Source organism: Monodelphis domestica, chromosome 1 (genome assembly GCF_027887165.1).
Source record: "Monodelphis domestica isolate mMonDom1 chromosome 1, mMonDom1.pri, whole genome shotgun sequence".
Classification (NCBI taxonomy): domain Eukaryota; kingdom Metazoa; phylum Chordata; class Mammalia; order Didelphimorphia; family Didelphidae; genus Monodelphis; species Monodelphis domestica.
The window spans coordinates 93,541,786-93,569,492 of NC_077227.1; the positions used below are offsets into that span (position 1 = coordinate 93,541,786).

Genomic DNA, 27,707 nt, shown 5'->3' on the forward strand with positions numbered 1-27,707 from the left:
TTTTTTAAACAAAGTAAAACTCATCTTGGGTTAAGAACATAATCAAGAAATCTATATATCATTCTGGTAGAAGTAAAATAGTGAGCTGAAGAGTATAAATAAAGGGATGCTCCTTTTTCGGAGGCTTTTAGGGGTACAAATGCCCTGAGATTAACTGCCCAACTTCCATTCACATATTTAGAAATGCGGGAAGGTTGGGGGTTATGAAATGTATTTAACTTCAGCTACAATTGGCCTTACCTCGTGGTAGGGGCAGGCAAAAATAACCAGAGATTGTTAAAAAAAAATTACAAAAATCATATTTAAAAAACCCTTAAATCATTTGAGATATTTAGCACATTAAATTTTCCAAAGGTTTTAAACAATTGTAACCAGTTCTGAAGTTCATCTATGTGATAATTTACAAAGTCAAAATAGAAAGACTGTTTTTTTTTAATATGGGCTTAATTACAATAATATTTGTTCAATAGTTATAGGGGAAAAGCAACAGAATTTTAAAACTCAGTACATTCAAAATAAATTCAATCAACCTTCAGTGCAACAGGATAATATTCAATCCAGTAATATATGAATTTAACATCACAAAGTTAAACCTTAAACAAAAAATGCAATAGAATACAGAGATTTTTATAAACCATTGGAGTTTGAAATGCCTTAAAATTTCTCCTTTAGTCTCTTTGAAGTTCTTTAGGTGTGTTTTTTTTTCCTTTTAATTAATTATCCATTTAGATGCCTATTGTCCGAAGGCAGAGTGGTAAGGACTAGGCAATGGGGTCTGAGCGATCTGCTCCGGGCCACACAGCTGGGAAGTATCTGAGGCCAGATTTTAACCCAGGACCACATGTCTGTAGGCCTGACTATCAGTTCGCTGAGCCACCCATTTGCCTCCCCAAAGTTGAATCTTTGGGCTGAATCTTTTTTCTGGCACACAGGTGAAATCAATGAAATTACCAGAAGAACAGTCAAAAGGTATCCTTTTTTTTTTTAATTTTTTTTTAAAACCCTTACCTTCTGTCTTGGAGTCAATACTGTGTATTGGTTCCAAGGCAGAAGAATGGTAAGGGCTAGGCAATGGGGGTTAAGTGAACTTGCCCAGGGTCACACAGCTGGGAAGTGTCTGAGGCCAGATTTGAACCTAGAACCTCCCATCTCTAGGCCTGGTTCTCAATCCACTGAGCTACCCAGCTGCCCCTTAAAAGGTATCCTTTTAAACAGCCCATTGCTATTGTTTCTGTTTAAAAAAATCTGTTTCTTCTACTCTCCCTTTTCTCTCTCTCCTGATATGATCCCTCCTCCTGCCCCAGTCCACGTGGAGCCAATACATCCCTCCCTCCAGTTTTGTTACCCGCCAAGGATCTGGGTTTGTTGGGCATGCAGGTCATCAGGTGATTACAATCTTGGTTGAATCAGGTGGACCAGGTGAGCGAGAGAAAGTCCGCTGGGCCGGGGCCAGAGCCAGAGCGCAGACAAGCAGGGCCGAGCGGATCGGGCATCCGGGGTGGGGCCTGGAGATGGCAGGCAGGCAGGAGCTGATCAACAGCTTTGCGAGGGTAAAAAAAAAAGACAAGCAGGGCTGGGAGCTCAGGCACCAGGTGAGAGGCTGCAGAAGCAGGAGCAGGAGAGGGCCGCAGGCAGGAGCTGATCAAGATAGTTTTCTAAAAAACATCTTGGACAGATGTGGCTTAAAAAAATTCTAGGCACTAGCTATAAAGATTAAATCAGAAGATTGAGAGGTTTTTTTCCCCATTAGGTCGCCAACTGTAAAGATTAAAATTTAGGGGAGACTGAGGCAGGTAGAAATTAGTTTCTCTTTGCAAGGAGTATTTTTTTTAGAGGTTTATTAAGGATTAAGGATTAAAGAAAATACAGGATAAGGAAAACGTGCCTAGGCCAGAGGCCTAGACAAGACCTCACCTACATTATGGAAAGAGCCATGTCTGCTCCAAAACGGAAGTCCAAAAAGAGACAGAGCCTACGGGGAAGACCCTTTAAGTAAAATTTTGTTCTCGTCCCAGGTGAGAATTCAGTGAGATTAGAGGGCATTCTGGGAGCTAGCAAGGACTCCTGGGGAATGGAGTCCAGAGTTCAAATTTCAATTTTACACACCTTGGAAACCACCTGGAAACAACCTCTTCCCTCTATCAGTATGAATCACAATTCATTGGTGCCTTCATATTCTATGTTTCTCCCACAAATCCTCCAGAGTTAACCCAAAATGTTAGAGATAAATTTTTCCGTTGTTATCATACATAGTTCTTAAATAAGACTGTTTATATAATTTTTTGAAAAAAGTTCATTATTAGAAACATATAGTCTATTTACAACTACCATGCATCTCTCCACTGTCTTTAAGGGCAAACTCAACTAAGATTTTTCAGAAATTGTTGATTATTCACAGCTATACAGTATTGCAATTGATATATTATCATTTTTTAAAAGTTTTTCTGGGGGCAGCTAAGTGGCTCAGTGGTTTGAGAGCTACGGACCAGGTCCTGGGTTCAAACTGGTCTCAAACATTTCCTAGCTGTGTAAAACCCTAGACTTACCACTGGTCTGCTTTGGAACCAATGCACAGTATTGATTCTAAGGCAGAAGGTAAGGGTTTCTTTAAAAGAAAAAAAGTCTTTTCTGCATCTCAGGGAACAGTTTGAAAAAGTGCTACACAATTTCCCAAGTAAATTCCAGACAGCTCCCTTGCTCATATTCAAGTCTAGGCCCAGCTTGCTGCACAGAAGCAGTTTCTTAGTATCAGTACTAAGAAAACAAATAAATAGAATGACAATTTGGTTGTATGTTATAAATTACCTGGAAAATTATCATTTTTAAAATGATTTTTTCCCCTTCTATGGATTGCAATGCTGCTCTCCTGAGGAAGAAGTCTGTAAGAGAGGTAAGAAAAACTAGACTTTCCCCCTCAAAGAGTGTGATTTTTGTGAGTTGCATCCCAAATCCAATTTAATGTCATTGCATTTAGTTGAATTATAATAAAGCTAAATTTCCCTCCCCTCAAGATTTTATCCTACCTCAAGCTCAAGATCTTGAGGTTCCATTTCAGAAAGTGATAACACAGCAATTTTGGTAATTTTGCAGACCTCATGGTCTCCGGGAAGTTTGCCTATCAAGGCTTTCTGACGAATTAAGATAAGCCACCATGGGAGATCTGGAAAAAGAAAAAGAAAAAGCATCTGGAATTTATACAGAACTATTGAAAACTGAGGAGCTTTATCACATTTATCTCATTTATAATGATAATATTCCTCAAAAAAAAAGTAAAAAAGATAAAGAGTTAAAGATACACTTTAAGTTCAAACAAAAGTCATAAGTATGTATATTCTGTTCTTTGCCAACAATTTTTACCTTTCATTTTAAAATTAAAATTACGTTTGAAATGTTATAGTATAGAGCATGAAAAAAGAACATGTTATCTTATAGTGGTAGCACATTTTGTAAAAGCAGCTTTCTTTAATAATCAGAAAAAATAAGAAGGAAGGGGGGTAGAGTAAAAAGAGCTGGATGAGGAGTAAGAGGTCCTGGGTTTGAAAAAAATCTTTGCTATTTACTACCTGTATTACCTTGAATGAATTTTTTTGGGCCTTAATTATCCCATCTATAAAAATTTTCAACTAGATGATTACTAAGGTCCTTTCTAACTCTAAAGTAATCCTATAAATAATCAAAACAAATGATACTTTACAAATTCTTTATCAACAGGAATATACTCTACCTGACTTATTTTCTAAATGAAAAAGTTACTTTAGGAAAAAACCATGAATAAAAATCTTTTTTTATTTCTTCATATCTTTTCCCAAGTATTATAATCCTTAGGGGAATTAAGGTTCTGATTTTTTAAAAGAAGCTTTAGAAATGTAAGAAATGTAAAGTTTGAAAATGCTTTGACATAGTTCCCTTCATACTACTACCCTAAAGGTCAGTGGGGGAGTGGGGAGAGTGTTCAACTGAGTTTCTATTATATTTGCTAGTACTACTTGGTGACTGTAATTACTAAATAAGTTATTTATTCATCATTATTAATATTAGATCATCTACTTTATACAGAGTACTGTGGATACAAAAAAAAATTTCTAAGAGTTTATCACCTTTAAGAGCCACAAATAGGGATATCCTCACTTTTGTTCTCCCACTCCTCAATGCCCCAATGACCAGACCATATAGAGGAAGAGGAAACAGCACAACATGTTTGTTTCCATTGCTTGGATGAACTTGGAGTCACCGACTAGAAGTCTTCCAGTAAAGTAAAGATGGCAGACCACATGGCTGGACCGTCTGTTCTGCCATTGTCCTGCCCATTCTGGGTCTTACCATCTGCCCCACTGTTATGCCTGCCAAATTCTGAGGTACTTCCATCTGATCTACCCTACTGATGTATCCTAAACATCCTGGGGGCTTGCCATCTACCCCTTTAAGATGGTAGCATATTAAATGTTTTTTCAATCATTCATTAATATTTATCGAGAGTCTACCATATATAAGAGATTAAAAGTACAAATGCAGAACAAAATATATATAAGTAATATTAATGGAACTTGGGAGTTAAAGGATCTGAAACTGAATTCCAGTCTTGCTTCCTTTTACCTGTCTCACTTTAAGCAAGTAGCTAACCCTTAGTTTATTCATCTGTAAAAGGAGTGGGCATGCCTGGATTGGCCTCTAAGATTCCTTCCATCTCTAACCATAAACTATCTCAGCAATTAGTAAGACAGTCCGTGACTTCAAAGGGTATTACTTGCACAATGATGGAGTCCTTCATGCACAATGATGGAGTAGTTCATAGTTTTGTATCAGCTAAACCTCTAGTAACAGTCTCCCCTATAACATGTCAATTAAAATAGATGCCAAATTTCCAAATTTAAAAGTGAAAAAAAGTCATTACATATATATTGTATGTTATGCAAATAAATCAAACCGCTGTCATACAAATGCTGAAATGAATTTTTTCAATCAAATTCACAAATTCAACATTTTATTTTGGAATATCCCATTTTTCCACATAATAGTTATGTTCAATGTTAGACTATCCTCAATCTCAAATCTCATTAATTTTTTAGATCTTAATCTTCTATTTTTTAACTTAATTTAGCTATTCCAATTTTTGCAAGCCAAAAAATATATCTGTTCATTTGCTTTTAAACTGTCTAGATTCCAACTCTTATTAAAACATTTTTATTCTCATATTTCAAACAAAATGAGTAATTATACAAACAAAATTACATGAAAAAATAAGTTATTAGCTATAGCATATGCACAAAAATGACAGTCCTCACCTAGAAACAAAATATTCCTGGGTAGTAGGTATAAAAACATTTTAAAAAACAATATAAAAATTTTCCTTTAATAACTTCAATTTCAATTATAGCAGAGAATGGAAAACTAAAATGTACTCTTTGCCAAAGGCAAGGGTTATGTTAGGATAGTCTATAAATACTTCAAATAGATCATCACTAGGGAGTAGTCTTGGGAAGAATGGCCAAAAATTGCCCAACAGAACAAAATTGGAAAATTTGGACTGAATACTGAGATATTTCCAAGAAATTCCATTAGGCTATAAAATAACTCAAAGGGAAAGATGTTGCTATGACTATTCTGGCTTTGAGAGGAGAGTAGAAAGATGAAGGAAAGAGAACATGCAAAGCCTGGTTTAAAAAAAAAATGCAGTTCAGACCCCCCCCAAAAAAATTTCCCAATGTGTAATTTCATAATCTATGATTTTTCAAGTAGAAATAACTAAAGTACCAGCCGGGCAAAAAGACTAACAAATTAACACCACAGAAAGGAGAAATATTTCTTTGCAAACTAAAATTGCCTAATTAAAATTTGGGTAATAATTTCAGCCATTAAAAATCTTACTATAGGGATTCTGATTTTTTTTAAATAGAAAAAGTCATTATATTTTAAAATAATTACTATATAACCACAGACCCAAGAGGAAAAAACAAAATCCCTAACATAACAAGATAAGAAAACATATCAGGAAGTAATTTCCTTGAAAAGCATGCCCTGCAGGGCAAGCTAGAACAATAGCAAAGGATTTTAATTATATACCATACAAAAAATGAATCCCTAATGAAAGGATATGAGAGATAAAGATATTCCTAATTTCCCACCCTGCTCACCTCCTGGATTTCATGATCTCTAGATCCTCATTATTCTGCAAGATAAAATCAGTTATCAAACACACCTGCACAGTATCTCCTGCCCATGGACCCCCTCCCTCCCTCTGATTGGAGAGAATAGAGGTTGGACATTGCGGAGCTCCTCCCTAATCCTCTACCATTTAAGGAAAGCATTCCCACACCAGGTGCAGGACTCAAGATATCTCTAAGCTGGATATTAATACCTTACTTTATAGTTTTGCAACAATTTTTTTTAATGTGTTGTCCTCCATTGGAAAGTGAATTCTTAAGGACACAAAATGTTTTTTAACTTTTTGTAACTCTAGTGCTAAGTAAAACTCCTGGCATATAGTAGGTGCTTAATAAATGTTTGTTGACTGTTGACTATTTTCAGCTTCTAAAGAAAATGCTTCTAATTCTCATGATAACACTGTAAGGTAGATATTATCTTCCTCATTTCAAGAAGGTTCATAGAGACTATGTGACATTTTATATCCAGGAGACAGGATCTGAACACAAGTCTCCCAAAATCTAAGTCCAGCACTTGATCCATAACATCGCTCTGCTTGCCTCTCAAAGAGATCTGTGGATTTTAGTAGGCTACAAGCTCAAATGACTTAACCATATGATATGGCAGCCAAAAGACAATGCAGTTTTAAACTACACTAATAAGCCTTATATCTAAAGGTACAGTTCTATTGTAGTCTGGCCTGGTCAGATCAGATCTTCATGATCATATTTAATTCCGGGAGTTCAGTCTTAGTAAGCGAATTTGACAAGCAGAAGAGCATCCAGAGGAGGGTGATCATAATGGCAAAGGGGTATCAAAAGGTGTATGAAGTTCTAGGAAGATGACTTGAATGGGGAAATCTAACCCAAGACAAGAAAAAAACTTAAGGTCATGATAGTTCTCTTCAAGTATACGAAAGTTTGTCAGGTGATAGGGGTAGCTAGGTGGCACAGTGGATCCTGAAATCAGGAAAACCGAACTTCCTGAGTTCAAATCCGGACTCAGACACTTATTAAATGGATGACCCTGGGCAAGTTGCATTTGCCAAGAAAATTCCAAATGGGTTCAGGAAAGGTCGGACATAACTGGAAGGACTAAACAAGAAGAGAAAGATACTGATAGGAGTGGAAAAAATGGGGTGAAGGGTATAAGTAAAAGGATATATTTTTAGCAAACAGTAGAGATACTGTTTTCTTTGTGATCTAAAATCAGATCTAAAAACAGCTGGGGATTACATCAAGAAAGGGAAAAGGCAGTACCTGCTTTCAAGTCTCTCACAAGCAAATGGGAAAGAATCTTAATAGCTCACATTTATATAGTATTTTAAAGTCTGCAAAGGACTTCACAAACATCTTATTTTGTCCTCACAACAACCTTGGGTGTTAGGGGCTACTATAATTTCCATGTTACAGTTAACTGAGACAAACAGAAGTTAAGTGAATTGCCCAAGGTCACAGAGTCAAGAAGTGTCTGGTATAAGATTTGAATTCAGATCTTCACTCTATTTCTTGTGCCATCTAGCCAATTAGTTTCTAAGAAAGTTTATGTCCTATAAGAAGGGAACTGAAGTTCCTTTCTGATAGTCTCAACCTTCTCAGCTATATATGAAGGCAGTATGAGGATTAAGCTTTAAGGAAAAAAAGGCAATGGGTTGGAAGAGTCACTGTGGAAAATAAGCCAAGGAATTCATAAGAGTCGAATACAGCAGTAATTGTATTGAATTGAATAATCAGCAGTAAGGTCCTGGTTGAAATCATGACTCAAATTTTTTTTTTTCAATTCTACAACTATTTATTAAATGCTTTCTCCAGCTAGCCATTGTTCTTTTTTTTTAATTTTTAAACATTATTTTATTTGGTCATTTCCATACATTATTCACTGGAAACAAAGATCATTTTCTTCTCCTCCCCTCCCCACCCTTTCCCTCTCCCATAGCCAACGCACGATTCCACTGGTTATCACATGTGTTCTTGACTCGAACCCATTTCCCTGTTGTTGGAATTTGCATTATAGTGTTCATTTAGAGTCTCTCCTCAGTCTTATCCCCTCCAACCCTGTAGTCAAGCAGTTGCTTTCCATCAGTGTTTTTACTCCCACAGTTTATCCTCTGCTTGTGGGTAGTATTTTTTAGATCCCTGCAGATTGTTCAGGGACATTGCATTGATACTAATGGAGAAGTCCATCACCTTTGATTGTACCACAATGTATCAGTCTCTGTGTACAATGTTTTTTTGGTTCTGCTCCTTTCGCTCTGCATCACTTCCTGGAGGTTGTTCCATTCTCCCTCAAATTTTTTTAATCAGTAGCATTAGCATGATATTTTTAAAGTGACAATCAGCAGCCCAAGAACAGAAGCAGACAAATTAGAGGGGGAGATAGTATAAAGGGTTGAGGTCATCAATGGAGGCAAGCAAAACCAAGACAGGGAAGAATACTAGATATACCTAGCTCCTGTTTATCATATAAACAAGCCTGATACAGAGTAGGCACACTTTAAATATATGTTTGTTTACTGATAGTAAAATTGAAAACAAACAAAAAAAGTCCTACTTTTTTGGGAAAAAGCAATCCTAATTCATTTAGCCTTCCCTTGTAGTTCCTATTCTTCAGTCCTGTAATCCTTTCCATTTCTCTCTTATGGATGCTCATGTTTTTTACATATTTCAAGCAATGACTCATAAACAGGATACAAAAATAAAAAGAATCTGACAAGAGCCAAATATAGGGAAAATATTCGTGAGTCACATTTTACTTTCATTAACATACATTTCTAATTCCAAAACTATTTTTATCACAAACCTTCATTGAATTTTATTGGAGACTTACTAGAGTAAGAATCAGAAAGCAACATAGTTACCTTAACACTGATAGTCATACAAGTACTTAGAATTGTGTGATTCTGGAGTCTTGCTTATTATTACATGCCACAAGTCATATGTAATGATTATTTAAAGCACTGCAGAGTCTGGTTTAAGGTAATATTCTAATAGAATTACAAAGAAATGTGAAGCCTTGATTGACCAATTTCTACAGAAAGATACACTTTCAAAATATCAATCACTATGGAAGTATAATGTAAAGGATGGGTTGGAGGGGTGAGAGAAGGAAAGGGAAAGACAAAAACAAGGAAGAATATTGGGGAACTTCTGGAATGTTCTTTGACTTCTAAAATTGAGAGAGAATTACTTGACACTCATACCATCTAACCTCAATCTGCTCCTTTGTGTAAGGATAATTTTAGGGTTGTGACCTAATCTAAATTAATTTGGTCACCAGAGAAAATCCCAAATAAAAATACCCAAGTCAGTTTGGAAATTTATGGTGATTTTAATTAATATAGAGGGAAGAAATTAAGGAGAAGAGAGAGAAAGAGGGTATAGGATTTCTCCCACCTGGCCTGTGCCAGGGGGAGTTCAAAGACCTGCTCCACGAGGTTTATGAAGATTAGAGGCTTTTCTAAGAGGATAGTGTTTGGAAGGTAAAGGAGAAAGATTCAGCCTAAACTCTGAGAGAGCTCAGTGAAGATGCCTCACCTGAACTAGGCTACTAAGATTCTTCTGTATAGTATCAAGGAAAACTCACCACCTAACCGGGACAATAGCTGCCACCACACCAAGATGCCAAGATGCTCAGCCTGCTGCCGCCAGAGCCACCTCTCCATGAAAAGAGCCCGAGAGAAGAAGTGACATGGAATATATAGACCGTTTCTACATCACTTTCCTGTGTCTCACATGTATCAATGGTAGCTTAAGCTTGACTTAGGACAGCCCAGGGGTCTGTCAGTTGTTTCTGACTTGTCATTTGCTAGCACATGTCTGTCATAGGCCATCCTTCTCAATACTTAATCCTTAAGTAGAGGTGTAGACGTTCCTCTTTTGTTAGACTTAGTAGGGTAGAGTAAATCTAAAATTCACATTTGAAGATACTATTCCAATCTTAAAACTACCAACTATCTTACCTTCTAAAAACAGAGAATACCTTTGTAATTGTTTCCTCAAAAGTTATGAATTGCTTTAAATGTGTTTCATTGTACAAATACCACACCATATGTTCTCAGCCCATGTTCAAGGACTAGAATGATATATTTTATTGACCAAACTTGCTTCTAAAGAGGTATTCCATTTAAATTTTCTGCTAAGACCTAAAGCCATACTTATTCTAAAATCACTGAAAGCTTAGAATGCAATAAATATGAATTTCCTTTTAATTAAAGGATTCTCCTGGAATTTCTGACATTGTAAAAATACATAAATAATACCTAAAGCAGTTCCCTTTTTAATCATGTGGTCTTGGTTGCTAAAAGCCTGCCATGGGGCAGCAAGGTGCTCTGTTGGATAGAGTACTGGGCCTGGCAACAGGAAGTGTTCGGTTCAAATATGGCCTCAGATACTTCCTAGCTGTGTGACCCTGGGCAAGTCACTAACTCCAATTGGCTTACCCACACTATTATTCTGCCTTGGAACAAATATTTACTACTCATTCTAAGACAGAAGGTAAAGGTTTAAAAAAAAGGGGGGGGGTCATTTTAGCTCATCAGAAAACTGAGTTTCACAACCTGCACATAGTAGGCCCTCTATTTTAAAAAATGGCTAATTGGTTCTTTTATTGCCCTCTTGGAATCCCCAAAGAATGAGGTATATAGAAAACTGAAATGACTCATGGAGAGCGAAAACATCTAATTCTTAAGGCTCACTTTTATAAGATCTAAAAGGATTAAGCTAAGGTACAAAATAGAAGGTTTAAAGGAGATCACATTGGTGAGTTTAAGAGACCTTAAATGAGGTAAGGATAGAAAACTGGTACAACTGACCAAACTGCAAAGAAAAAAATAGTTTTAAAAGAAATAATAAAAATTTATAAATAACAATGAAGATTAGGCTAACTGGAAAACTTAAGAGTAGCTTCTTTCTTATACAATATCACTGAAGAACAAAGTTTTCCAAATATGAATTCTTCAGATAGTTTTTTTTACACGAAATGCTAAAACTTTACTTAGCCTCTCCTTGACTGAGTCATAGTTGTCATACAGCCATAGATTATAATAGTTTGTGAAAGAGTAAAATCCTCATGTCCATTTAGGGATGTACAACTGTTTGTGAGTCCCTATACTAAAAGATCAAAATATTATCTCTATTATCCATTCCTTCCTTCTTACATCTTAGTGACAGCTCCTAGTAGTCTCTCCTTTCTGTTCTAAACTTTGAGATGTATACTTAATATGATGGCAAAACAAGCTTAGCTTTTTATAACAATTCTATGTCAATAGACTATGAACCATAGCAACAGTTAATTTGCTAAGGCTTCCTCTGAGTGTCAATGAAAACCCAACCTTTCTCTGACCCCCTTTAATTTCAGTGCCTTCCCTATCTTAATTATTTCCTGATTTTCTTGCATATAGCTTGCTTAGTATTTGTTTAGATGTTGTCTCTTCCATTAGACTGTAAGCTCCTTGAGGTCAAGAACTATCTTTTGTGTCTTTTTGTATCCCCAGTGTAACACAATACCCATTTCCTGCCTTTATATGAGATTAACATGTATCTATGCATGGATTTAACTTTGTTTTACAATTCCTGTGATTAAAGTAGAAATCAGACCAGGGAATAATATTTCCCCTTTTCCTCAGACTTTCATCCTTTTTTCTACTGTAGTATGGCAATTTTCTGTAGTCCTAGTTGATGTTGGGTAACTGCAATATTGCTGCACCTGTCCTGCATGTCTGTAGGATATAAGCCATCTCAATTGGATCTTGTTGGTGATTCAAGGACCTGTCATGATTTTAACTTCTATTTTTATACATACTTTTTTTTAGTTTAATTTTTCTCTCTCCTCATTTTCAGTAAAATTGATTCAGATACCTTATATAGCTTAAGCCACACATCCTGTGTCAATTCTATTGTTGCTATATACCTGGCACATAGTAGGTACTTAACAAGAGTTTACTGATTCAGAATTAAAAAAAAAAAAACACAACAAATTCTTCAACATCTGTGCTTTAGATAGATGAGGGTAGGGGATGTGGCAAAGTTGGGACATTAATTCATCGATGGTGGAGTTGTGAATTGATCCAACCATTCTGGAGGGCAATTTGGAACTATGCCCAAAGGGTGATAAAAGACTGTCTGCCCTTTGATCCAGCCATAGCACTGCTGGGTCTGTACCCCAAAGAGATAATGGACAAAAAGACTTGTACAAGAATATTCATAGCTGCACTCTTTGTGGTAGCAAAAAACTGGAAAATGAGGGGATGCCCTTCAATTGGGGAATGGCTAAACAAATTGTGGTATATGTTGGTGATGGAATACTATTGTGCTAAAAGGAATAATAAAGTGGAGGAATTCCATGAAGACTGGAACAACCTCCAGGAAGTGATGCAGACTGAAAGGAGCAGAGCCAGGAGAATATTGTACACAGAGACTGACACACTGTGGTACAATCGAACATAATGGACTTTTCCATTAGTGTCAATACAATGTCCCTGAACAACCTGCAGGGATCAAGGAGAAAAAAACACTACCCTCAAGCAGAGGACAAATGGTGGGAGTAAAAACACCGAGGAAAGGCAACAGTTTGACTACAGGGGTGGAGGGGATATGATGGAGGAAAGACTCTAAACGAACGATCTAATGCAAAAACCAATAACATGGAAATGAGTTCAGATCGAGGATACATGTGATACCCAGAGGAATCACGCATTGCCAATGGGAAGAGGGTGGGGGGAGGAAAAGAAAATTATCTTTATTTCTAATGAATAATGTTTGAAAATGACCAAATAAAATAATGTTTTAAAAAAATAAAAAAATAGATAGATGAGGTTGCTGATTCTGACATAGTATATTTATCATATCTCTAAATAAAATAAAGATGCTTTAATTAAAAAAAAACCCTACTAAACAATTGTTTTTAACTATATGTACAATAAGTAGAATGGAGGGATGAGAAAAGGAGAAAAGAAGAAAGTGAGTAAAGGTTATCCCAAAGGCCCTGTTCAGCTACCCTTTCCTAGAACTGGCTCTGGACCCAAAAAAGAACTCTTCTTCTCTTCCTCCTAGAAGGTCAGTCTCTTCCTCTCCATACCCAGAACTCAGACTAGCACTGTAAACACAATGGTTACATGAGATTTTCTGGGCTAGTCTGGGAACCTTATCACTCTTTGTGTCTATGGAAACACACTGAGTTACAAAAGACAGAATCTGTGGCACACCCTCAGATTTGTATTATTTTCATTTCTTCTCCAGGACCATTTAATAAATGCCGAACAAATAATACGCATAAATTATTGCCTGCCTGAAGAGAATTATACTTTGAAGGGATGGGCAACCCAAATGCTTTATGATGTGGTATGCAAACATACATGTATTATCACTGTGATACAGCTAGGAGTCAGGTAATACTAAAATCTCTAAAGAATTAAAAATGAGCACAATTCAGAAGGCAATGAAGAAGGACACGTTTGATGTAAGCAACTGCAACAGTCAACCTATAAATATCTATTAAGTTATTTCTACGTGCTAGGCATTATGTTAAGTACTTTCCAATTATCTCATCTGATCAATATGAAAAAGAACCAGAAAGTGTTATGAAATGTCTGAACAAAAAAGGTGGGATGACCATGTAGTTAAAGCCAGGGCTTAGCAAAGGGTGACCAACATGCTCATCTAGCCTCATGATGTTGAGAAAAAGAGAGGTAAGACTCAGATGTATTGGTTGGACTTTCTTACAGCAAACTTTAAGGCAGGCCTGCTAGAGTTTCACCAGTTGGGCAGGCATAGATGGTTTGTGATATTTCACTTTTGGATAAGAATATGCACAATAATGGGCTGATAATACATTTGACTAAGAAAAAAATTAGATTCATCTTACAGAGTAGCATTTTAGGACTTGCTACAAAATCACAAAGCAAGATACTAGCAAAGCCTGAAGTCCAACATATGATTAATGCTTCAAACTTGTTACTTCATATTCCTGAATGATGTGTTGGGATTTTAAGTATTTTAGAGAGTATTTTACAAGAGAACAATGTTAATTGCATAGGATACTGAAAACATCTCTTACTGAGGTACAACCAAGTAGAAAAATGTCTCCTATGACACAGTGGCACAACAAAAACAACATATTAATTCAAATATAGGGCTTTTGTCATCTAAATCTCCATGCAAGGCATTTTGCCAATTTAATAATGAAGACATAATTTACACCATAAGCTAAAAAACAATAAGAAATAAGTTATTTTAAATGTATAAGATCTGTTTGAATGGCTTTTGTACATGATTATTCAACACTATTATCAATTTAGAATTTTCAGAAAACAAGGAGCTACAACTGCCCAATTCTTTCAATTCAACAACCACTTATTGAATAGTGTAAGCAACCCTTTGGTGAGATTTTTAAATGTACGTAAAAGAAAGTTCTTGCTATGTTGGATCATTCCAGCCAGCTCAGATTTCTTAAAAAGGGTCAATATTTGGCTCCTGTTATTATTTCAGGTTGTTATCTGGCTTACAACACAAGTAGACAATCTTGTTTCCTTACATGTCCCTTCAATGTTCAGTTTCTTCTCAGAAAAGCAGCATGGTAGCACAGTGGAGTCAAGAAGACCTACATTCAAATCCAATTTCAGATACCTACTAGCAGTGTGACCCTAGGCAAATTACTTAACTTCTTTTTGCCTCAGTTTCCTCAAAAGCATCTTTTTTCAAAGGGTTGTTGTGAGAACCAAATTAACATTTATTTAAAAAAGTAATTATTCGGGGCATTGCAATGGTTAGGTATTGCAATGGATAGAGCACCAGGCCTGGAATTGGGAAAACTGACTAAAATATAATAATTTTAATAATTTCTACCAGCTAAAAAGAACCAAAGAAAAAGCTAGTAAATAATGGCTTTTGTGTGGGTGGTTATATATGTGTATCTGAATGAATCTTTCACAAAACCTGGGTTCTAGTCCCATAATTGACATAACACTTGAGCCAACCGACTGATTTATCTGAGTTTAGATTCAATGATTTCTAAAAGCTACTTCCAGATCTAATATATACATCTAGAATAATTCTCCTTTTATTCTGTAGTTTCAACCTCGATGAAATAGCCAGTTAGAAGGAAAGGTAAAAATTTTGGTTTTGTCACAGCTTTATTCTTCCTTCACTATTTCCTGGCACATTTATCTATTTTTCTTCCTTCTCCCCTTCCTTCTTACTGATAAAATCAAAGACTTATTATATACAAAAAAATTATAGCTAGCCAAAAACATCTGGATGATTTGCTTCTAACAAGGGATAATTTCAAAAAGAAAACATACCCTAACATTAAAATTAAATTAAATTGCTCCTGCTTCTTAGTCTCTGTTACCATGTATATAATTTTATGTGGTTTTAATTACTGATTACACACTAGTATCTAGTCTACTTCTTTAAAAAATTATATTTTCCAGGTACTGAAAGACTTTACATAACTGTTACTTTTATTATCTGTGGCATTCCATCATATTAATATAATTTTTGCTTTATTCTCTACTATAGAACCTTTGGTTTGCTTCTAGTTGTTCATTTTATAAAGAGTGTTGCTATGAACTTAATACAAATTGCTTCTTTTCTTTTTGATTATTTCTTTGAAGTATATTCCAGAAAATTACTTACTAAGTCAAAGGGCAGTTTAACTTTTTCTTAAATTTGCAATACTGCTTCTCTAAAAAGACTGATTCAGTTTAAAGAGTCTATAACGACATAAATGTTTCCCCATGGTTCTCTCACAGTTTTATTATTTTTGTTATTTTTAGTAGCCTAATTAAAAAACGATAAAACAAGTTATTTTAATTTGCATTATTTTTATACAACCCATTTGCCTATATTTCTTTATATGTAGAATCTAGATATTAATATTATAAAATTGTCTATTTTGGAGGATAGTTTTTTTCTCTTTGTTGCTTTTCTTTAAATAATCATCAGACTTCAGCGTGCCAAAGTTTCATTTGTACTTTTTACATATATTCATCTTGTCATTGATGAGATTCTCTACTTCTTCTGGAAACACAGATTTCTCATTTAAATAGCAGGTATAAATACAATATTCCATTTTCTTCTATTGTTGGGGATTAATGTTTAACCCTCATTCATTAAGAATTTCCTTCAGTGTTCAGACTAGTTTAGTTCATCTCCATACTGACATCAATCTTTCCTTAGTCATCAGCTTTTCTGTAGTTGATCTAATAAGATACCCAGATCTCTTTCATTCTTAAAAAACACATTATGCTATTATAATGACCATATTATCCTCAAGTTTTTTATAACATTCATTCTTTACTGCCAAACTCCCCAAAACAGATATTCATATTTTTGCTATTCCTTATAATCCTATTTGAAATTATCCTCTGCAACATCAACATTGGTGCCTGTACTGCTCCAACCAAATGCATTTTTTCCATTCTCATACTTCTTCACCTTTACCCCTTCCTTCTATATCTTTTCTCCTCCACAGGCTTTTTGTGACACTGTTCTCTTCTGGTTCTCCTACTCTTGTCTTTCAGTCTCCTTTGCAGAATTGTCACTTATTTCCTGACTCCATGAGTGGATATACTCAATCCTGAGACTGCCTTCTCTCTTTTCTCTACAGTCTTTGTGATCATTATTATTAGCTCTATACAGACAATTCCCAAATAAGCATGTCAGGTCTCATTCTTCTCTTGAGCTCTAGTCCCACATCTCCAATTGCCTGCTCCTAGACATGTCTACCCAACTTAACATACCCAAACCTGAACTCACTATTACCTCCCAAAAATCCTGCCCCCTCTCCCTAATTTCCCTATTTTTATCAAGCATACCACCATTCTTTTTCTCACTAAAGGTAACAACCTCAGTTATCCTTGACTGTTCGCTCTCCTTTCCCATTATATTCAAGTTGCCAAATTCTGCTGAATCTATTTCCACTATAATCTGTCTGTTCCCTGAGCTTTATTCATCCCACAACAATCATAATTCAGGTCACCTCCCACCTGGAAGACTACTGAAATAGCCTAATTAAGTTTCTGGATATCCAGCCCATTCCTTCTCCAAGTCACAGAGCAACCAAAGTGACATGAGCAAAACACAAGTCTGATCATTCTCCAGCTCAAAAAGCTTCAGTGACTTTTTTTTTGTCTCTGGGATAAAATACAAACTCCTATATTTAGCATCTAATATCCTTCATAATCTGGTTCTAACCTATGATTCCCAGGAATTTATTATTCCCCTTCTAAAGTTCCAGTCATCATCCCGTCTCTCTTCTCCCCTCTTCCTCTTAGAACCCTTAGTTCCCTTCAAGGTTCAGCTCCAGCTGAGAGCCCCTTTCCTATTCCCTGAGTTGTCTGTACTTTTCAGGTGGTAATTACTTTGTATATTTTATATTTACTTATCTGCCTTCCCAGAGTCTCTTCATTTCTAAAGGCAGGTCTCTAACCCTGTCATTCAGTCTTAGTCAATAAATTCTAAAGGTTCCTTATTATTGCCTCTGGGATCAAACAGAAACTCCTCTATTTGGCTTTTAAACCCTAAACAGGTATGTTCCAACTGTAAAATTGAGATTTGAACTCTGGACTCCATTCCCCAGGAGTCCTTGCTAGCTCCCAGAATGCCCTCTAATCTCACTGAATTCTCACGTGGGCCGAGATCGAGAAGGTATTTAACCTGATTGCAAAGGCTTTTGGGTCTCTTTTGGACTTCCGTTTTGGAGCAAACGCGTCTCTTCCATGATGTGAGATTATCTTGTCTAGGGCCTCTCTGGCCTAGGCACGTGTTTTCTTATCCTGTATTTTCTTTAATCCTTAATCTTTAATAAACCTCATAAAAATATAATACTCCTTGCAGAGAGAAACTAATTTCTACCTGCCTCAGTCTCCCTAAATTTTTAACTTTTACACAGCCTAACTTGCCTTGTCTCTACTTCTCACCTAGCACTCTTATCTTCCACCTTTGTGCCTTTGCACTGGCTGTCCTTCATTCCTGGAATACACTAGCACTTCCTTTTGCTTTTTGTGGGGTTTTTTATTCCATTCAAGAAAAGCAAAGTCAGGAATGAGATGCCTGGGTTCTTGGAAACTTCTATATCAAGAGCGGTTACAAGATTTAACATGTTCAATTAAAGAAGAGAAGGGATAGAGGACTTGAAAAAATAGCTATTGCAGAGTCTAAAGCAGAAGTAATCCTGACATGAGAGGATTGGCACCCCCAAAACATTAAGGGTTTGAAACCACTAACAAAGAGTAATATGGAATATTGTTTGAGGAAAGTCCTCCCCATAGTATGCCTATTGAAACAGTCAGGAGACGCAGAATATAATTATGAGGTTACAACTTTTTTCTTTTAAGTAGACATACATGTAATCAAAACTCAAAATCAGCCAGGTTCAAGACTAAATTTTATTAAACAAATAACTTGGCGGGTCTAGACCATAATATCACAGGTCCTTTTCACTGCTTTTTGTTTTGCCAAGTATATATATATATATATATATATATCATTAATCCAAGGGGGAAAAAAGGGATCAAGGTTATTAACTAAATGATTTTAATAAATTTCTAAAATTTTAATAAGTAGTAATTAAACATTTAACAATTAGCAAATTTAGGTACTGATTTTACTTTTTAGAAACATACCTGAATGGAGTTGAACTTTCCCAATGACACCTTCTACCAACCCCAAACAAATGGGATTCCAGGCCAGAAGCAGGTCAGTGGCTAAAATAAAAGAAAAACCATTCATTATAAAATCCACAAACATGCAAAAATGTATTAATATCTAAAAACAGCATATTTTTAAAAATAGAAAACAAACAAAAATTTTGAAGTGTCCAAATTACAGGCCCAGCCAAGTTAGTTGCTACAACAGTGAGATGGAACAGGCTTAACCTTTTCTCCCCACATTTCTAGATGAATAGAACTCATTATGGCCTTGAATATTTGAAGGATTTGCAGTTTTGCTGCATGTGGGTACATCCTCCTTCCTCTGGAATGGAAGCCTTAATAGATTGTCTTCTAGAACTGTAGAATTGCTGTCCTGTAAAAAGCTGAGTCATTGGGGGAAGCTGGGTGGTTCAGTGGAATGAGAGCCAGGCCCAGAGATGGGAGGTCCTGGGTTCAAATGTGGACTCAGATACTTTCTAGCTATACCATCTAGCTAGGTGACCATGGGCAAGAAACTTGACTTCCATTGCCTAGCTCTTACCACAGTATTGGTTCTAAGGCAGAAAGTAAGGGTTTAAAAAAAAAAGCTGAGTCGTTGTCATCTTATAGGCAAATAAAAAGGTAGTGGATGAGAGATGAATAGATTAAATAACTAAAAAAGATCATGCTTCATAAAGTCATCATACAGCAGAAAGTGTCTTGGATCTGGAGTCATAAGACAAAAGTTCAAATTCTAGCTGTTTCATGTGATGATGGTTAAGTTACAACTGCTCTGCACTAATGTTCCCTTACCTATAAAGTGAAGGTAGTAGCAGGGCAGGAAGACCTGAGTACAAATCTAGTTCCAGACACTTACTAGCTAGGTGACTCTGGGCAAGTCATTTAACACTATTTGCCTTAGTTGTTGAGTTAAGAGAAGGAAATGACAAACCATCCCAGTATTTTTACCAAAAAAAAAAAAAACCCAAACAAACAAATAAAAGGGGTCACAAAGAGTTGGACACAACTAAAATGAATGAACAACAACAAAAGAGTAGGATTAAACAAAATGTCCTCTGACACGCAAGATAAACGCAAGATAAATTAAAAAATAATCTCAGAGGGAAAGTCCTCCAATCAGGGAAAATGTGAAAGGATTCTTTCAGAAGGAAGATTTTTAGCTGGCATTTGAAAGAAAACAAGGAAGCCAGGAGGTAGAGATGAGATAGGAAAGAATTCCAGACATGCTTAGGGGAAAGCCAAGGAGGCCTATGTTAGTAGAAATCCTTTAGTTCTATATAGGGTATTTACCTTTTAAAAAAAGGAATGCTGGTTAATTAGGAATAAAAAAAAACAATAAAAAGATCTTGTATAGAGTTACTATTCTAGAAAGAATTATCAAATGGCATACAATAAATATTTGCTTATCCTAATTAATCCTGCTTACAAGGATAGTATTACTGCAAAGCTTAATTACTTTAAAAAATTCATCTAAAATATTGAGACACAATAACTTTATTTTGAATACAAATTAAAATTCCCTTCTAACAAAATCTTTAGGCTCTTAGTTTTAAAAAACAGATGAGTTTACATTTTAATATGCAGTTAATAGGAAGCAACTGAAATTTTACAGAGTAAATTTACATAATTAGAGCTGCATTTTAGAAAAATTACTTTGACAACTGAGTGGATAAGGGATTGTAGTGGGAAGGATTTCAAGTAAGAAGGTCATCCAGAAGACCACCACAAGGGTCTAGGCATGAGGTAATGAGGGTTTAGACCTGTGTAATTAGGATTTTGTAGCCAAGGACTATGTTTCCCATAATCCTACTTTCAAAGTCACATTATGCCCTGGAGATAAATTTCTGTTAACCCTGTCCTCTCATACTCTTCTCCTGCTTTCTTGGTCTGGTAAACTTGTCTTTACTCTTGTCTTTCTATTTCCTCTCCTTCAAGTTATTATTAACAAATCTTAAAAAATATGATACTTGGAGTTATTGGATATTAATTTTAATCATACAAACCAGAATGGTGAATGGAGAGAAAGAGGTATCTGTGAGAGATGTTATAGAAGTAGAAATGATTAGATTTTGCAACTAATTGGATATGTGAGGCAAAAGCAAGAGACAAAGTAGGGGATGACACCAAGGTTGTGAGCACAATATTAGGGAAGTTGAGAAGAGTTGCAGAGTTTGAAGGGCAAATTGTTAGTTACACAATGATATACATGTAAGACCCAGGGGAATTCCTCATTGGCTACGGGAGGGTGGAGGGAGGACGGGAGGGAAAGAACATGAATCATATAACCATGGAAAAACACCCTAAATTAATTAATTAAATAAATGAAATTAAAGAGAAAAAAAGATAATGAGTGACATTTTGTACTTCTTATTTGAAATAGCTATATAGAACATATAGTTCAAGATGTTCAAATGGCAATTTGGTGACAGGACTTTGAGGGTTATATATTCTTTCAATACTATTGTAAAGAACTTGTACTAATACTAAAATGGCCATTATCTGTAAAACATATTAATAGACTAAGGTATTTTTTATAATTTTATTATAAGAAATCTGTTTATTTTAACAAAAACCTATCATTAAAATATTCAGTTAAGTTAGGAGTCAGCAATAAGGTAAAATTCATATATACTTCTAAAATTCATAATTTCTCATCAAGGAATAGTGCTGATAGCATAAACTAGATATCTAAATTTAAACAACAAAAGTGATGTAAATGTGACCTGTTAATAAATGGCAACAGATATTCCCAATTCAATACAAAATTGTTAATTACTAGAATAAGATGTCTAATTTTATAGATGCTTATAAAAATATCCATCTCTGTATAGCTTTAAGATTGTTCTTTTAATTCCTTCTAAATTAGCTAAATTTAAAATTGCAATTAAAAATCATATTTAAAAGTAAATAATTGTGTGGAGTTATTTTTCCATTAAAAAACGGGTTTTTTTGGGCTGTTACTAAGTACAAGCATTGCAGAATCTTGCCAAATAACACCTACACTATGAAACCATTTTATTTTTAAGTTCCTGGCACTTCAGTAATTACCTATTCTGGGGTAGAAATCCAGGACTAACCAATTCAAAATTAAATTTATTTCTAAAGAACAATGTTATAGTTAGTGAAGTCTCTATAACATTTTTCAATGTCTAATATCCTTGCTGCACTTACTACTTCTTTGCAAAATATCTAAACTATATCTTGCCAGGAAGTATTCTGCCCAGAATGTATACTTCATACTTGTGATATTTAAATTTATTCTTTATTCTCAAAGATGATAATCTGTCAAAACACTTTGTAATAAAGTAGTTTCCATATAAGCATATGAGAATTGTACAAACTCTATAGGTCCATCTACCAGCATCAGTCTGGATAATGAGAATTCTTCATTCTGTTGTTTTTTTCCTATGTGGATAATTAGGCCAAATTATTTTGACTGATTAATGATTTCCTTTGAAAGTTTTTCCAAGGCATGATACAAAAAGTACAATATTATCTGCAAACTAAAATCCATAGAAGATTTCTCCACCTATAGGAAGTGCCTAATATAATTCAATAAGCATCTATTTAAGTACCCATTATGAACAAGGCACTCAATAAGTAAAATAAATAAATATAATTGGGGTGGTGAAAGTGAGCACTAGCCACCAGGCCAGGAAAGACCTCTTGAGCAGAACTTTGAAGAGAAGTAGAAGTTCAAAGGTGAGCAAACTTTGAAAAGGTTTAAAGATGGAGGATAAAATGCTGTGTAGATGTACTTAGCAAATTGGCAAAGATGATGAAATATGGGAAAAGTAAATATAGGAATAATTGTGAAAAGATAAACATACTCTTAAGGTATTGCAAACAGGAACACTTATACATTATTGGAAGAGCTACGAATTGGTACAATTATTTTGGGAAGGAATTTGGAATTACACAATTACACAAATAAACTAAAATTTAGCACAAAGTCTACACTACAAGGCATAAAGAAATCATTGAATTAAAAAAATCCCATATACATAAAAATATTTATAGCACTACCTTTTCTGGTTGAAAAAAATTGAAAATAAAGTAGTTAGCTACTGATTAGAAACAACTAATGTTGGAAATCACTTAAAAATAGCAAGTGAGTATGATGGAATAGGATTATTGTTATGGTAAGAAATAATGAACTTGATCAACAGAAACACAGACTTACATGAACTGATACAAAACAAGCAGGTAAGAAAAATATACAGTGACTACAATTAAAAAAAAAAAACAGAAAGAAACACAAAACAACTGAAAATGAAAACTGCATAATACCAAAGAAAAAGCCTGGTTCCAAAGAAGAGATATGATGACACAACGTCTCACTCTTTTGCATAAAGGGTTACAGGTTCCACAAGTGCGGAACATTGCACATATACTGTAAGATTTTTTTCAGTATAGTGATTGGTCTTTTACTGATTTTTGTTCTCTTCATATTTTTCTCTTAAAAAATCATTAGATGAGATGGCTCTCTGAAAGGGCTGGAGAGGGAAAAATACCAGAAGGAATTTTTGTTAGATAAGTGCAAAATGTCAATAAAAATTTACTTTTAATAATATTATATATAGGGAACAGCAAGCTGGAGAGGGTGGCTAGAATAATAATATGAAATGAGTATGGAAAGATAGATGTAGCTCTAACAGAGTCACTAGAGCAGAAGCAAAGGAATCCCATGACACTATACACAGAATTCTTTAGTTCTTATAAAATTGGCAGCTGCATGAAACATGTCTTAGGAAGGAGAGGATAGGGCAGATAGATGGCTCAGTGGATTGAGACCCAGGCTTAGAGATAAAAGGTCCTGGGTTCAAATCCAACCTCAGGTACTTCCTAGCTATGTGACCCCAGGCAGGTCATTTAACCCCCATTGCCTAGCCCCTTTCTACTCTTCTGCCTTGGAATTAAAATTTAGTATTAGTATTATAAGACGGAAGGTATAAAAACCACATAAAAAGTTACATCACATCAAACAAAAGGAACAATAAAATTACCTTCTACATCTATGGACAGAGAAAGAATGATGAAATATGGGATAGAAAGGATTATAGAAGAAAAAATGCACAATTTTAATGACACAAAATTTAAAAGAATTTGTATAAAGCCAAGTAATATAAAGGAACTGATTCAAATATATAAGAACAAGAGCCATTTTCCCTGGAGACAAATGATTAAATCATACAGATAGGAAGTTCTCAAAAGAAGAAATACAAACTATCATATTTTTTAAATGTTCCAAATCACTAATTATTAGGAAACTGCAAATTAAAATAACAAATTCTGCTTCATACTCAGATTGGCAAAGATGACCTAAAAAATGACACTTGTTAAAAGCTGAGAGAAAAAAGACAGACTGAAACACTGCTGGTGGAACTATGACCTGGTCCAACTATTCTGAAAAGCAACATAAAACTATGTTTCAAAAGTTTCTGAAATAGGGCTCAGTAGATAGAGAACCTGGACTAGAGACAAAAGGAAGTGGGTTCAAATCTGATATTTCCTAGCTGTGTGTAACTCTGGGCAAGTCACCTAACCCCAATTGCCTTGCTCTTATCCACTCTTCAGCCTAGGAACCAATACTTCGTATTAGTTATAAGACAGATTTAGGGGTTTAAAAAAGTTACTGAACTGTATATATCTTTAACTCAGTGATGCCACTACTAGGTCTATATCCCAAAGAAAATTAAGGAGAAAAGAAAATACCCTTATAAACAAATACATTTAGAGTAGTTCATTTGTTATAGAAAAGAAATAGAAATTAAAGGAAATGCCTATTAAATGGGGAATGGTTGAACAAATTATAACATAAATGTAACAGAACACAATTGTGCTATACAAAGTGATTGAAAGGGTTGAATATGAGCAAAACCAAAACAATTTACTCAATGACAATAACAATATAAAAACTACTTTTGAAGATTTAAGAATTCTAAAGAATGCAATAACCAAAGACACACCCAGTAAAAATATGAACACACTTACAAAACTAACTACAGGGTAATCCAAAACAGAAAGAAAGAGGAAAGAGAGGGGGTCACTGAAGAATTTTTTAAAAGTACAGACATGCAGGTCAATTTTGAAAGTAATATGAATTTATTATACTTAAAGAAAAAGCAAGCTATAAATAAGAGATTTGCAATCTCATGGACAACACACTCTTTTTATACTCATTTTATGTGTGGAAATATCCATTTTATTTGGTATTTGTTAAGTCTAGAATAAAATCATGACATATTCTTGCTATGCTATTACACTTCCCTTTGTTACATGTTAGATGTTAAATCAATGTCTTATCTCATTCTAATCCCAAATGAAAACAACTATATCATTTCAAATCAGACCTGGCCCAGAACACTTATGTGGTAAGAGTAAAAGATAACTGATAGCCCATATAGTATATTGATATCTTCATAAAGTCAGAACTCAAGGAAGTTCCTGGTGCAGTGGGTGACCCCCTTTGTTAAACTTAAAAGAATGTGTGAATTAAATATCTGGGAAAAATCCAACCCAGTCCAATCTGAGAAGACTCACCATAATAAGTAGGAATTATAAGAGTCCTGTGTCTTAATTTGCCAGCATAGCAGATTCAAAGAATGTCAAGAGATGTGATATGTAGGGATGAGGTGAAACCCTGGCCCATTTGAAAATCTTAGCAGAGGGTTTAGACTGGGCTTAAAAAGCCAGTGCATGAAGCAGGCACTCTCTCTACCCTTTGGAGGGAGTTGTGAAAGGAGATCTCTTGTAGGAATCCAGGCACTTTTCTATGTAAGCCATCTCTGGCAAGCAGTGGCTATTTGGTGGCTGTCTGGTGGGGCAAGCCAGGCTAAGAATCTGGGAACTTGATTTCTTGGGCTCTGGTCCCTTCCTCAACTCCAGCCCATTCCTTGGCTAGCATTAATTTGTCTAACCCAAGAATGGGGTTAGCTGGGCCCCTAGGAATCCAGGACCTAATGAAACAGAAGTAACAACTGGGGGCTTTGAGTTAGCTAGGCTGGAAACCTTATTTCTCTCTCTTTCTCTTTACTAATAAATACTTATAAATTTAGCATAAAGTCTTTAAGATTTTTATTCATAACAAGTCCATAAACAAGAGTAGCTCAAGATGGAAGACAGAGAAATGAATTGTGATCTACATTGTCAGAAGTAATCCTAAATTAAATCACAAATATTTCAATGTATTTGAAAAACAATGAGCTAAGAATTTTTTTTAATCATTATACTTTTTGCCAAAAGGGAGAAATATTGATGAGTTCTCTTGTTTGTTGTCAACCAACTCTACAAAGATGATATTTAATACAAATAATAAATTGTACTTGAATTCTAATACTTTGGTTCCATTTAACTCAGACATTTATTAAGCAACTATACCACAGGAGCAATCTGTAGCACAGTGGATAGTGTCAACGGCCTGCAATTGTCTTGAGTACAAATCTGGCCTTAAGACACTTACTATCTGGGTAACCCTGGGCAAATTACTGTTTGCCTCAGTTTCCTCATCTATAGAGTAAGTTGGAGAAGAAAATGGCAAACCACTCCAATATCTTTACCAAGAAAACCCTAAATAGGGCCACAACGAGTTTGATATGACTGAAACAATTCAAAAACAAATGCTACACCAGATATGTAAGTGAAATAGTGCCCTTCTCAAGGGAATAACAGTTGCAAGAAAACAAATAAATTAAGTAAATACATAATATACATAGTATTACATAATATATATAGTATGCTTAAAACATAGTAACAGTTGTTAGTCTAAGAATCCTAACAGAGTTCACAAACCAAATCTGTACAAGTAAATCCATCAATTCATGGTACAAACAATTCAAACAGTTTAATATGCCCTGTATATAGTATATTCTTAATAAATATTCAGTAGGATTCAAATACAAACCAAAATTCAATGTCTTTCTTGCATTTTAAAATTTTGCCTTATTATTCTACCTACAAAATAGTATTGTACAAATAGAAGACCACAGAGAAAACTGTTATGAAAAGCACTTTGCAAAAATAAAAACAAACTCACTAAATAAAATGGCATCATGAGGAATGAAAAGGTCTTGAGTTACTATCAAAATAAAAATCTCCTAGTTTCCCTTCAAATACCAAACAAAATCCCACCTGTTAGAGAAGACTTTCCCTACATCTGTTAATCCTTTATTCCCTTTCTTTGATTATTTTTAGTCTAATTTGTATGTATGTATGGTGTGTGTGCGTGTGTGTGTATATTCAGTTTTTTTCATACTGTCTCCTCTATTCGCTGCAAATTCCTCCAGGGCAAGGACTTTGTTTTTTATTTGTATCTTCAGTGTATAACTGGCACATGTTTGCTGACTAACATGCACATAAGTAAATGTGAAACACATACAAAACAAATACAAATTAATGGGGCTAGGGAGGAAATTAGGAAAAAGCTTCAAGTATTCAAGTACTAAATATTTACTTCCCTAAAGGAAGTAAATATTTAGTATATGATCCCCAAAAGGAAGTTAGTAATTCAGAGATAAAAAAGTGAACAAGGAACACATTCCAATGATGGTCAGAAGCCCATACAAAGGCACAGAGATGGCACATCATGTACAAAGGTCTACAAATAATCCAGTTTGGTTAGAACATGGACGGGAGTAATGTGTAATAAACTGGGAAAGATAAACCAGAATCAGGTGTCTGTTTTTGACTCCAGATACAAATAGGAATTACTGGAGCACCTTGAGTAAAATGTTTAGACCTATGCCTTAAGAATATTACTTTGGCAGTTGTGGGTACTTTTTTTATTTTTTAAACCCTTACCTTCCATCTTGGAATCAATACTGTGTATTGGTTCCAAGGCAGAAGAGTGGTAAGGGCTAGGAAATAGGGTCAAGTGACTTGGCTCAGGGTCACACAGCTGGGAAGTGTCTGAGGCCAA

The 27,707-nt window shown here is 35.1% G+C and overlaps 1 protein-coding gene across 2 annotated transcripts in view; it reads right to left on the bottom strand.

Moving 5' to 3' along the window:
- Positions 1 to 27,707, bottom strand: part of INPP5F (inositol polyphosphate-5-phosphatase F) — a 100,070-nt gene that overhangs the window by 49,615 nt on the left and 22,748 nt on the right. For both annotated transcript variants that reach the window (XM_007478907.2, XM_001376725.4), the window contains exons 2-3: positions 18,764 to 18,844; positions 3,024 to 3,160 (exon numbers count right to left, since the gene is read on the bottom strand). In XM_007478907.2, the coding sequence (XP_007478969.1) occupies positions 3,024 to 3,160; positions 18,764 to 18,844 (218 nt within the window). The remainder of the gene's footprint in view (positions 1 to 3,023; positions 3,161 to 18,763; positions 18,845 to 27,707) is intronic.